The following is a 13544-nucleotide window of genomic DNA, read 5'->3' as shown; positions in this document are numbered from 1 at the left end:
CCCTCCTTGTCTTTTCACTTTCCTATAACCTTTCTCAACAAGTTTAGTACAAACTGTTTCCTGATGATTTAATAGAATTGTCAGGGAAATTATTTAATGAATAAACAGGTGAAGGCACTTTTAAGAAATCAAATTTTAGAAGAAAAGTTTTTGCTGCTATTCAATAGGATATTTTTGATGATTACTATAAAATATTAGGTGTGGAAAAAATATAAATGTTTTACTATAACAGAAGTATAACAGACAGCTCTCATGGAAGCATTTCACATACTTACATTGAATATGTCTTTCATTATAGTAGTAAAGGCTAATAATTTAACCTATGTATTATTGAGTAGAGCTTTCAGAAATAATTGAGTTCACCATAATTTATTTCTAAGTTTGTACATACTGACTTGCAGTTACTCTGAGGCTGTGAGTACATTTGATTCTCCCTTGGAATATTGTGAAAAATACACCTAACAGTGTTTAAAAAGGAATAATAGCACATTCAGTAAACTTGGTATGAACTCATATATATATAAATTGCATTTTTCCTGTCTATAGAAAAGTTTGCTGTAATCAGATTCTTTTTAATGTGCAATTTCATGTTTTCATTTCATGTTCTAGTAGAATAATAGTCCATGCAGATATAAAATCATTCAGTGCCTTTTATTACATTATATTATATTATTATTAAATATTTGTTGTAATTGTTGCTTCCATCTTATTATGGAATATTAAAGAATTGCATTCTCTGTGTCATTTGTGAATTGTAACATGCCATGCAAATTTTATTACAAAACAGGGAATTTTAGCTAGCTCTAATATTTGAATGTTACATTCATTTGACCTTGCTATATTTGACTCCATAAATCTTTGTAATAGATTTCATTACTTTTAGTCATTAACGTGTGAAAAAGCTATTTATCATGCATGTTTTCAATATGCCCAGCCATTTCAACAATTATCCTTATAGCTTGATATGTACTTATAAGTTTCTTTGACTTTTCCAAAATTAGTAGTGAACTAATTTATTATATCCTTTGAAGAAATATATTTCAAATATGAAATTTTGAAAACCTACTGGCATTTACGCGTTTTTTCCTTCTGCGCTAATTATCTAATATCAAATTAACTTTGTAAACTGACTTTTACCTGGACCATGTGGAAAGGGATATAATGTAGATGCTTTTCTGTACTCATTGTAGTCTGTGTGTGTAGTTTGCTGCATTTAAAAGAAAAGTAGAGAAAAGCTGAAAAAACAATGGATGTAATCTTCATCTCTTTGGTTATGTCTTAATATTTTTTTATTTATCTGCAATTCTGTTACAATGTTTGTGTATTATATTTTAGGGTTGGAATAGCATTGTGTTGTGTTATAATCAGATAGAAGCCATGCAGGAGATATTTAATTGCTGCATTTTCATTTAAAAAAATATATACAGCATTTTCTATAAATATTTCAAATACACACATTAAATATCGAAATTCTGTTACATGCTTCTTCGGTTATGAGGCTCCCATCTATTTAGATCAATGAAAAAGGTCTTCTAAAAATGCCCATGCCGCAGGAAACTTAATTACAATGTGGGAAAGTACTTTCTCTTTTATGGTTCCCAGGCTATGAGCTCTAAGGAAGTGATAATAACAAATAGCTTTTACCAAGGTTTTAATTATTGATTATTTTAAATGACTGATTTTAATTTTGATTTTGCCTTTGTTATGCTTTGTATTTTTCATTCTAGTAAACTATCTTGAGCCTCTAAGATGGTTGTATTGTTCACAACCTGTAGTTGACACTTTCCACACTTTTGTTTTTGATTAATCTTAAATATGTTCATAATAATTATATTTGCATGAATGTTTAATTGTTTTATAACTTATGAGCTGCTCAGAATCACATTAGTGAGATGCACTGCTATGCAAATAAATAAACAAATAAACAAATACTTCAGAAAAAAATCAAGGTAATTCTACCATGTTTCCCCAAAAATACAGCCTTTCCTGAAACTAAGGCCTTGCCACATTTTTCGTCTGGGCAAAAATATAAGCCCCCCCTGAAAATAAGCTCCCTGGATACCCCCCCAGCCAGGCAGAGCACCGCTCACCAACCTAGCGGTATTCCAAAGGCACCAAGGTGCGCAAGCCATGGGCAGAAAGACACTCATGTTGCTTGCCACCTTCGGGATACCGTTAGGTTGGGGAGTGGCGTTCTCCCTGGCCAGAGGGGGGAGTTGCCAGGCAGCTGCTCCCTTGCAAGCGGGCTCCTGAAGAGCTGGGCACAGCCTCAGGGGTGAAGCAGCCATGAGGTGACCACGCTCACGAGCAGCCACCCGGCAAACCTCCTCTCCAGCTGGGTAGAGCACCATTCACTGACCTAGGGGGTAACCCTAAGGCACCAAGCCACATGGCGCTCTGCCCGCTCCCCAGCTCCCGCGGCTTGGCACATTCGGGATACCCCCTAGGTCAGTGCCTGGCTGGAGAAGGTGGTTGCGCGAGCGCCTGTTCTGCCACCAGCTCTCATGCCTCCCAGTCTCACCATGCCCTGGGCCAGCTCTCCCTGCAAGGCCAGGGCACCGCTGCTGCTTTCCTCACCACCGCTGCACTCTGAGCATAACTTCTTCTCTGGCTTCCAAACTCTGGAACTCGGCTTTCGATTCTTCCAGCCAGCCCACAACCATAGAGCGCACTCCTAGAGTGGCCGCTGCTGGAAGAATCGGAAGCCGAGTTCCGGAGTTGGAGAAGAAGTTATGCTTAGAGCACGATAATGGCAGCGGCGCCCTGACCCAAATAAATGTGTTTACCCTCAGACCAAAGAAGCAAGCTTCTTTTATTCCTGGACATGTGAATAATATTGTTTTTTATATTGATTTTAAATGTAAAAGTATATGTATTTGAAGATTTTTTTAAAATATAGTTGTCTGTATAATAAATCAGGAATGTAGATGCAGTTATAAAGGTATAATGAAATTGGAGAGGAACTGGAGTTTAAAATTAAAATAATTTTTGCCATCTAAAAATAGGTTGGGAAGACATAAGTCACTAAATCACTAAATGGAAAATTTCCATTTCAGAAGGTAAGTGAGTGGGTTATGTTTTGCTTCTATTTCTATTAAATGGAGAATTATGTGCTAGGGATATTCTGCATTATTGTTTCATGGCTAAAATTAATTACCAATGAATTTTATATGTCATTTTAAATTTATCAGACATCACTATGTTTTCTAAACCAAAAACAAAGTAAAACAATTAAGAGCTTATTAAAATATTCATTTATATTGTATTTTAAAATATGAATGTTGGCTATAGAATAACATTCACTGTTCATTATAGTTTTTTTTCCCAATGTAACTTGTGAAATGATATATTTTCTTTACCAATAGCAATGCATCTATTTGGCCTCAACTGGCAGTTACAACAGACTGAAAATGACACGTTTGAAAATGGAAAAGTGAATTCTGAGACTGTGCCAACACACACTGTATCATTACCTTCTGGTGAAAATGGTAAGGGAACACATAATATGAGTTTAGGTTTTTTTTTTATTCGAATGCATCATTTTTTAAAATATTTTCTGTTATTAGAAATCTAAAACTATAGTTTTCTAAAGTTATATGAATGATCTTGAGGTAGGCAACTCAACTCTCCCCGGATTCCTGTGCAGAAAACAGGTAGGAGTATTATGTTCATCATTTAGATTGTACAAAACAAAGGTGGAATCTAAATTAATAAAATAAAAAAGAAAGTTTTAGACATTTTAAAAAGTGAAAAACAGAATTATTGTGTTTATCTGATATTAAATATAGTCATTTTTAAAATAGCAATAGCACTTAGACTTATATACAACTTCATAGTGCTTTACAGCCCTCTATAATTGGTTTACAGAGTCAGCATATTGCCTCCAACAATCTGTGTCCTCATTTGCCAACCATGGACAGATGGAAGGCTGAGTCAACCTTGAGCTGGTCAGGATCGAATTGCTGCAGTCGGCAGAGTTAGCCTGCAATACTGCATTCTAACCACTGTGCCATCACGGCTGAGAGTTCTATAGTTGTAAAGTAACTCAAATACCATCATGATTAGGCCTCTTATACACCTATATATTCTTAAATTGGAGACAGTGATAGCAATTTTCAGGCTGTATGTTTATTGATGTCTTTCCAGATACTAATTCTTCTGGATTATAGATACAATCAAATTGGTTCCCCTTTGTTTTTTCTAGTTCTTTTTAAAGTAGTGTTTTTCTATATGTGGTTGCAGTATCCAATGTTTTTTTTTTAATATAACTATATTATAGCAAAGAATGTTGAGTTTTTACCAAACCATGTACATATATTTCTCCAAGTAGGTGGAGATATCATTCAGGCATGGGTATGATTCCGTCAGGATCCAATATGACTGGGTCTACAAGTATTAAAGACAGGCCCACTAAGCTCCTCCCCAGAAATAGACTCAGTCGATCCTTCGATTAGCTGTGTCTCCGTATCTCTCCTTGCTACTTAATCCCTTAATTTCTAAAAACTTTCCAAAATTCTCTAATTGGCGTTCTCTCAAATTTGTGTTTCGATTGGCTTTACTTCTTTATTCCTTTAAGGCGTTGCAGACTCTAGGCTTTTGCCTCTCTCTGACTTGCTGCCTCAGCAGCAGAGAGCGTTAGCGGCCAGCCTACGAGGTTTTCCCTCAGGCTCCTTTCATTGTCTCCCACCGCTGCCACGCTGCCCAAAAGGCTGATCTCTCAGCCGCGCCGCTAAAGGAGCCGATTGCTGTAGCCGTGCTGCCCGATGAGATGGTCGCTGCAGCCGCGCTGCCGGAAAAGCTGTTTCTAATCACGGCAGCCACAAGAAGCATTTCGCACGGCGCCACCTCTTTGTGCCGCCCCAGCAGCATTCTTCGTATGGCTTCAATTCCGCTCCTGACGCTGGAGTGTTTGGCGAGCAGCAAATTGTTTGGCGATAAGCCGCCTTGTCAGCTCGCTACCTCAGCCCTTCCTCAGGGCCCTGTCTACCCAGGCGGCAGATTCCACAGTCACCAGCTACAATGGCTGTTGCTCCCGTATCAGAAGGCGGACTGCAGTTGCTCAACACACAGTATTTGCCTGACCCCCGAGGTAAGGCGCTCCCTGCACTAGTGGCTCTCCCCTGCCATGGAACAGGGATCTCTACTTCATGACCCCCCATGCATCATTCTAACAACGGACGCAAGTCTGCAAGGCTGGGGAGTTCACATTCTGTCGCACACAGCCCAAGGCCTTTGGTCACGCTCTGACCAGACGAACAGTATCAATTGGTTGGAGCTAAGAGTCGTGTTTCTCGCCCTGCTTCAGTCGAATCTCTCGTGGTCAATGTGCACATGCTTGTCCTTACAGACAATACCATCACCAAGGCACACATAAACCGGCAGGGGGGGACAAAATCCTGGCATCTATTGACTCCGTCTTTCCAACTGATATCTTGGGCAGAGACCCACCTGTTGTCTCTCCGGGCTGAGCACATATTGGGGCCCCAAAACACTCAGGCAGACGACCTCAGCCACATGCACATCAATCCAGCAGAGTGGAGCTTACATTGTCACATCTGACACTATAAGCTTGATAGATACGCCTCAGCAGACGCTTCATTCGGATGGAGCGTGTTGCAGCATGTGGTTTCTACTTAAATTTTCTTATCTTATTCCATTCCCACCCAATGGGACTATTGGGCTTTGGTATGTCCCATGCCTGGATGATGTCTCCACCTACTTGGACAATGGGCATTGGTTCCTACCTGATACGCCCTTTCTCAGGACGGTGGAGAAATCCGTGACCCGTCAAAAGCGCGGAGGACAAAATCGCGCTTGACGAAAGCGCTCATGTGACGTCATCACAGCGCGACGAAAAAAATTAAAAATTGAAATAAAATTAAAATTAAAGCAAGCCGATTCACATAAAGGTAAGGGTTAGGGTTAGGGTTAGGTTAAGGGTTAGGGTTAGGTTTAGAGCGTTAGCGTTAGGTTTAGCGTTAGGTTAAGGGTTAGCGTTAGGTTTAGCGTTACGTTAACGGTTAGGTTTAGGGTTAGATTTAGGGTTAGGTTTAGGGTTAGGTTTGGGGGGGTTAGGGTAAGGTTTTAGCTTTATTTTTACATTTTTCGATCACAGCGCGATGTTTTCGTCGCGCTGTGATGATGTCAAATGCGCGCTTTCGTCGAGCGCGATTTTGTCCTCCGCGATTTTGTGGTGGAACCGGAGAAATCATCCAGCCCCACCCTGTTACTTTGACTTTCTCCTGGTTTTTCTTCTCTACTGTTTTCCTTGGGGAGAGATAATATCTATCGTTTCAGATCGTTTACATAACGGTCTACAAGTCACTCCTTCATCTATTTCTGGGGAGGAGCCTAGTGGCCGTGTCTTTAATACTTGTAGACCCAGTTGTATTGGATTCTGACGGAGTCATACTCATGCCTGGATGATGTCACCACTGTCCTGAGAAAGGGCGCAACAGGTAGGAACCAATGCCCATTTTCAGCAAAAATGTGCATCTTCTGCCAGTGCTGCATTTTTCATGAATCTTTCCCTTGTGTTATGAACTGAAATAATTATTTCTTATTGTACATTATGTCTTTTCATGCATAGTAGAGGTTTCCCTCAAATTATGACCACAATTGGGCTGCAACTTCCTTCCCTTAAGCAAGATAATTGTTAAATGAATTGCAGCTAATTTTAATGACTTTTTTGCCACAGTTGTTAGGTGATTCACACAGTTTAGTGAATCTGGCTTCCCATTGACTTTGCTTGTCAGAAGCCATCTGGGAAGGTCACAAATGGCAATTACATGACTCTTGAATGCTTCAGTCATCATAAATACATGCTGATTGCCAAGTACTGAAATTTTCATCACATGAGGTAAGGATGCCACACACATGTTGACCAGCCATAAATCACTTTTTTCAGCACCATCATAAGTTTGAACAGTCACTGTTATGAATGATCATAAGTCAAGGACTTATGTCATTTTCTGGGTGTAGGAATGGTAACAGGTATCTTTCACCAGTAAATATTTACTGCTAAAATATTTTATTAAGATAGCTTCAAAGATGAAAAAAAAGTGTTATGCCACAATTTTTGAGATCCTGGATGTCTACAGATAAGCAAAGGAATTTTGAAGATACCTAGATTTCTGTTGTTTAGTTACTATTAGTAGTACTGACTTCAAAAAATCAGTAGTACTGATTTTTTTGTTTCAGTATAAACTATACGTCTATGTTTCTATGTCGAATCAAGTAAGTTATACTGACATCTGGGAGTGAATTTACACCGTAACAATCTTTTAAGTCATTTTTTCTTCTCTTTGCCCAGTTTTCATGTCTGATCTTGACAAACAGCTATGTTCAGAAAATAATGGGAACACACGAGGGAGTCAATAAATAGCCAGAGGTCAAAACATAGGACACCACATGACCAAAAGTAAATAGGAGTCAGTGTGTTGTATGAATCAAAACTGGAGAACAAAAACACATTCCAAATGCCAAGGAAATTGAGGATCAGGAACAAGCCTTTATGTTGTTACATCCTAACAATACAACCCAGTCCTTGGGATACATCAATAACCAATTACTTTCCGATGCCTCTTCTATTCCTGTCCATTTTAGTTTAAGTAATTTCAGGAATGTAAATTATTTTTCTCTAAATTGCCTCCTAGATCCTCAACCTCTACCTATCTGTACAAATATGTATTTGCTATCATGGTTTCAGACACTTACAAATATTTCAGGCTGAAATTCAAGTCTGCCCAACATCCTGTTAAGCTATTCTTAAATAAGATAGCTACCCTTCTTTTCCATTTCCCATTTCAACTAATAATGGAATCTTTTTATTTTCAATTCTCCTTTGAAATAGCATGCATATTGAGCTGCCTCCTGTTCATTTAGTGTCTCTTAAATTAGAACTGCATTGTAGTCAAAGGATATTAAGAGAAGAGCTTTGGAATTTTAATTTCATTAACTGAGGTGGAAATATACTTTAAAATAAAAAAAAAGATAATTTTCCTGGCAATCTTTTAATTGGGAACTTTGCCCACAGACTCAATTGATTTTATACTTCTGCTGTGTAGTATGTCCTTGAAATTTTGGAAAAAGCAAATTAGTATGATTTAAGACAGCCTCCAATAACTAATAGGATCTAAGCCTTTTCTAAATGTCTTGTGGAACTTTCCATATAATTCAGCCAGTGTTTTTGTTGAGGCCCTATTCTTGGGATAGCGAGACAGGCTATTGATACAATTGCACTTAAGCATTATTAGTTAAACTTTATTATTAACTAAAGGAAGTTGCTGGAAGTTGGTAGCATATAAATTTAATAACTTTGATCACTTTCTTCATTACTGTGGAAACCAGAAGACCTCCTGAACACTGACAGGAAATGTAGCTGCTCAAGAGAGAACTAGAACATAAAGGGTAGAAAATTTGCCATGAATATAATAAACAGGTGTTAAAACATATTATAATGCCTACTGTGAAATTAAAAGCTGCAGAATGTTGGAATGTTTGGAATGTTTATTTAATTTGTATGCCGCCCCACTCCCGAGGAACTCGGGGCGGCTAACAACCAAAAGGGGGGAGGGGATATAAATAAGACAAAAGACAAACAAAGTAAAAACAACAGCAGTCACAACATTTCAAGTGCGGCTGGAAATTCTTCAGCCCCAGGCCTGCCGGAACAACCAGGTCTTTGTGGCTTTGCGGAAAGCCTGGAGGGTGGTGAGGGTCCGGATCTCCACGGGGAGATCATTCCAGAGGGCCGGAGCAGCCATAGAGAAGGCCCTCCCTCAGGGATTTGCCAGTCGGCACTGGCTGGCGGATGGAATTCGAAGGAGGCCTAATCTGTGGGATCTGATTGGTCGTAGAGAGGTAATTGGCAGGAGGCGGTCTCTCAAGTACCCAGGTCCGATACCATGTAGGGCTTTAAAAGTAACGACTAGCACCTTGAAGCGTGTCCGGAGTCCAATAGGCAGCCAGTGCAGCTCGCGGAGGATAGGTGTAACGTGGGTGTACCGAGGTGCACCCACTATCGCTCGCGCAGCTGCATTCTGAGCAAGCTGAAGTCTCCAAATACTCTTCAAGGGCAGCCCCATGTAGATAAGCCTTTTGTGCCATCACTGTTGCATCTTTGAGTAGATATCTAAAGGACTCACGTATTTTGATGTGTGGGAGCAAATAGTTACAGTTATTGTAATTTATTTGCAAGGTATTTGAAGGATAAAATCATTTATTTACATGCTGTCAGAATGCCAAAAATTAATACTAGTTCAAATTAGATATTCATTATTTCAACCTAGTACAGTTTTATGAGATCAGTTTTAGCAACTTGGGCATCCAATCATATGCCCTGGTTTAGCTGTCCTTCATAGCTGATTTAGTCTTGTCAGAAGGCCTTGACTAAGTGAATCCATTTATGGTAAATGAGTTTCCATCAGGCTTATGCATCAGAATTTGGCATTAGTTTCTAGACACTAGTGACATTCCAGTTGGGGGAATAAAATTGGCCTACAAAGAAGCTATTTTTCAGTTCCAATGCCAATTCATTGGAATAGTTTTCCTGTAAATATCAGATTTTTTTCCCCTCTTTGTCCTTCAAAAAATTCTAAAAAGAGCTTTAAAAAGATTTTGTAGAATAATATGCCTTGTGTAGTTGGGATATTATTGTGGTTGTGCTCCTAGTGACTTGTATATAGCTTTTCACTTCTTTCATTTATTTATTTCATTTATTATTTATATGGTACTGTTTTCTCCCTCATGGAGTGTGTAGTGTAGATTCTTCTTAATAACTGCAATATTCCTCAACGCTACCTTTTTGTATTTAGATTGTTTTCATATTTAGAAGGCCATATATGGAAAAATATGTTGAGTGATACATTTCTGTTCTTTTCTATTGTTCAACATCTATATGATACTTTTGATAGATCATTAGGAAGTTAGGAGTTATCAGTATGCCAAAAGCACCCAAATCAGTTCCTCTGTATGCATCATTTGAAGATATCAGAGAACAGGCAGGGTCTAAACTAATATTTTTCAAACTTGGCAACTATAGGATGTGTGGACTTCAACTTCCAAAATTCTTCAGTCAGCATGGGAGATGAGGTCCATATATCTTAAAGCTGACAGGTTTGCCAAGCACTAGTAGATATATATCATATGTAGTTTCTGAATGAAGGTTAATAAATAAGAGTGACAAGACATTCCCTTGTAAAGAAATTGAGGAATTTATATGATTTGGATGGGATTACAGTTCTGAAGGAACACATGTCAGTCTTACCACTATCACAGATAAACTCTACATTATGAGTAGTGGGAGGCAGTTCTGGTTAATTTGCAAGCTTCCTTTTTATTTTTCCGGGATTAACCAGGCCAGAGAGGGCTCTTGCAATGTGATAGATAGATGAGATAGATAGATGAGATAGATAGATAGATAGATAGATAGATAGATAGATAGATAGATAGATAGATAGATAGATAGATAAGCTGCATTCAAAATTGACCACAGCTATTACAAAAATTCTAGCAAAGTTGCTGAACTGTACAGTCTACCATAATGTTATTGTGAAAGAACTCAGTGACTGCCAGTTTACTGTTAACCAGGTTTAGAGTACATGTAATGATATAAGATCTATTTGGTATAGAACATGGATATATGACGCTCTCTTTTCATGTGTGTACTTCTTACCAAAGAAATAGGATACCCCCTTGCGCATGCCACTGTACCATGACCAATCTTAATACAAAAGGCCCAGTTATGGAGTTTCTTCCTGTTCAGTTATAGTCAATAGCAAGCTTTTTAACCTTCTGGAGACAGCTGAAGGTTTACTCAGACATTTGGTTTAATTGGTGCTACTTTATCTGTCTAGATTAGATTGCTATTCTTGTTTTATGTGTTACATTTAATGGTTGTTAGAGCTATTGAATTATTATTAGTGTTTTTTTAACTCATTGTGAATTATTTGTTATTCTTGTAACAAATCGTAGCCTGCTTTGAAATTGTTTTTAATATGAATGTACTAAATATATAATGACACAAATGTGTTAATATGGTTGCATCAGTCTTCTTCTTGCTTTTATTTTTTTATACAAGATAAGATTTATAAACACATATAGATAAAATTGCATTCTGTGAATGATTTTGGGTATAAAATAAAATGCTAGTGTAAATTAGTAAGAACTCAGTTAAATTATTTGTTTTTTAATTTAATATGTATTTTAATGGTAATTTAAAAATCAAAAGATAAAAAGACAATCTAAATAGGAATCTCACTGCTTCAGGAAAAGTGAAAGAGAAGGAGAACAAAAAGATCAAGCTTTAAAGGTCTTCCGCTAGGAGCAAACCCTATCTCTGAGGGAAGCTTTTTGAGCGTCTTCTCAATTATTCTGTGGAAGGCAAAACGGAAAACTCATAAATTGATTACTGTGGTTTTTGTGACCTGTTTATCTTTCTTTAAAGTGTTTCTGGCTATATTTGGGTCATACCAGAGTTGTACATCTCCCTCCCTTTGAGTGTTATGCGCTTTCTTAAAACTTGGATTAATGTATTCTCTTCAATACTTTTTTCTCTTTTTCAAATATTTTTTATTGAAGTTTTAACTTTAATAATAAAATATAATACAAACTAACGAAAAAGAAATATTAAGAAATGATGCAAGACAACAAAAACAAAAGTATAGAGAAATGAAAAAAACTAAGAAAGCAACTTCCCACCTTCATCCCAAGTATAAGCAATTTCACCATCTCTTTACTTCCTTTTAATTAATACATTCAGAACTCTTTATTCTATAAGTCAAATCACCCCATACTCAATTTTTAACTATTGGCAAATCCATCAAGCAGTGTGTGCTTCTCCACTCACTCACATGTACACATAATGATGGTTTAGTGGGTTTATTAATATTCCCCAGCAGTTCCCTTCATCAAAAATCCAGAACTGCCCAAATTAAGTCCAGCCAAAAGCAAACCAATGCTAGTTCACAGAGCAATGAGTCCACAAGGCACTTGAAAGTTTCCCAGATAAGATAAATCCACCAGGCAAAATTAAATCCACAACACAGGAGGATTCACAAGGCAAGAAAAGTCCAGTGTTCGCAAGGAAGAATCCAAAGTTGTTGTCAAATCCAAAGGCAAGAATCACAACAACCAGGAAACACACTGCTAGGAAATGAACACATCATTCCCAACATTGTCTCTATCTGGATAAGCCGTGGGAGCACAGTGGTTAGAGTGCAGTACTGCAGGCTACTTCTGCTGAACGCTGACTGTCTGCAATTTGGCAGTTGGAATATCTCCAGGCTTAAGGTTGACAGAGCCTTCCATCCTTCCAAGGTCGGTAAAATGAGGACCCAGATTGTTAGGAGCAATATGCTGAACATGTAAACTGCTTAGAGAGGGCTATAAAGCGGTATATCAGTCTAAATATGTTATCTGTCTGCTCTGCTAAATAACTAGCTTCTGGTGCAACCCATCAGGAAAGGAAAGGCTGCGTCCTCACAAGTAATCAGGCTGACCTTCGCTCTCCCTGTCTTTTTTCTACCTTACGTGTTCTCGGATCAGATACAGAAGGCAGTTCCTCTTCCACCTCTCTAATCGGTTGCAGCTGCATGCTATCCCCACCTAAAGCACCAGCAGCTATACTGGTGCAGCTATACTTCATCCAAATCACTCTCAGCCAGCTGTTTGTCCAGTTTCTCTTACATCAACCACTCACCTTTACTTGGACTCACAGCCCCTGCCTCGGAACCATTGACCAACTCACCTCCTGATGTTCCTGGGATTGGTTCATCCTCTTCCCCCAGATGCCTGGAGAGGCATCTGGGGGAGTTATCCCACAATGCCATTTCCAATCTAGGTGTCAGTTGTCCAACAAAGTCCTAAACAAATAACAAATTAGTTAACAAATATAGCAATAGCGATAGCAGTTACACTTATATACCGCTTCATAGGGCTTTCAGCCCTCTCTAAGCGGTTTATAGAGTCAGCATATTGCCCCCACAGTCTGGGTCCTCATTTCACCCACCTCGGAAGGATGGAAGGCGGAGTCAACCTTGAGCCGGTGAGATTTGAACCGCTGAACTGCAGATAACAGTCAGCTGAAGTGGCCTGCAGTACTACACCCTAACCACTGCGCCACCTCGGCTCTTAAGCATATAAATATAAAACTTATAATTCCATACCTCATCTCTTAAGCATAAGCAAATCCAGTACATGACATTTTTTTCAGTACAGATGTCAGTAAGTTCAAAAAGAACTGCTCAAAATATTATGTCCCATATAAATCATGATCATATACCAACTTTATATTCCTGCCTTTTGCATAAAAATAATCTTGTTCCTTAATCCACTGAAATGATTATTGACCTTAAATTTTTCAAAACTGTGACGAATCTCTTTCTAAGTCCAGCTAGAAAAAAAAAATATTCCAATTGTTCTCTTGAATTGACATTTTTATTTCTTTCTTAATTTTTAAAGCCTTATCCTTTTTTCCCCTAAAGCAGTAATAAAAGCTTGTCCATATTGCTCTTCATACTTAAATCAAATACGTTTTGTTGCAA

The 13544-nt window shown here is 38.3% G+C and overlaps 1 protein-coding gene across 12 annotated transcripts in view; it reads left to right on the top strand.

The window, feature by feature from the left end:
• The window catches only part of TENM3 (teneurin transmembrane protein 3), an 836795-nt gene that overhangs the window by 715143 nt on the left and 108108 nt on the right, over positions 1-13544 (top strand). For all 12 annotated transcript variants that reach the window (XM_087724561.1, XM_087724557.1, XM_087724558.1 and 9 more), the window contains one exon: positions 3366-3488. In XM_087724561.1, the coding sequence (XP_087580687.1) occupies positions 3366-3488 (123 nt within the window). The remainder of the gene's footprint in view (positions 1-3365; positions 3489-13544) is intronic.

The sequence above is a fragment of the Thamnophis sirtalis genome, unplaced genomic scaffold (assembly GCF_051295495.1).
Source record: "Thamnophis sirtalis isolate CommonGarterSnake01/CBP01778 unplaced genomic scaffold, rThaSir2_p1.2 scaffold_10, whole genome shotgun sequence".
NCBI lineage: Eukaryota > Metazoa > Chordata > Lepidosauria > Squamata > Natricidae > Thamnophis > Thamnophis sirtalis.
This window is presented reverse-complemented; position numbering and strand designations above follow the sequence as displayed.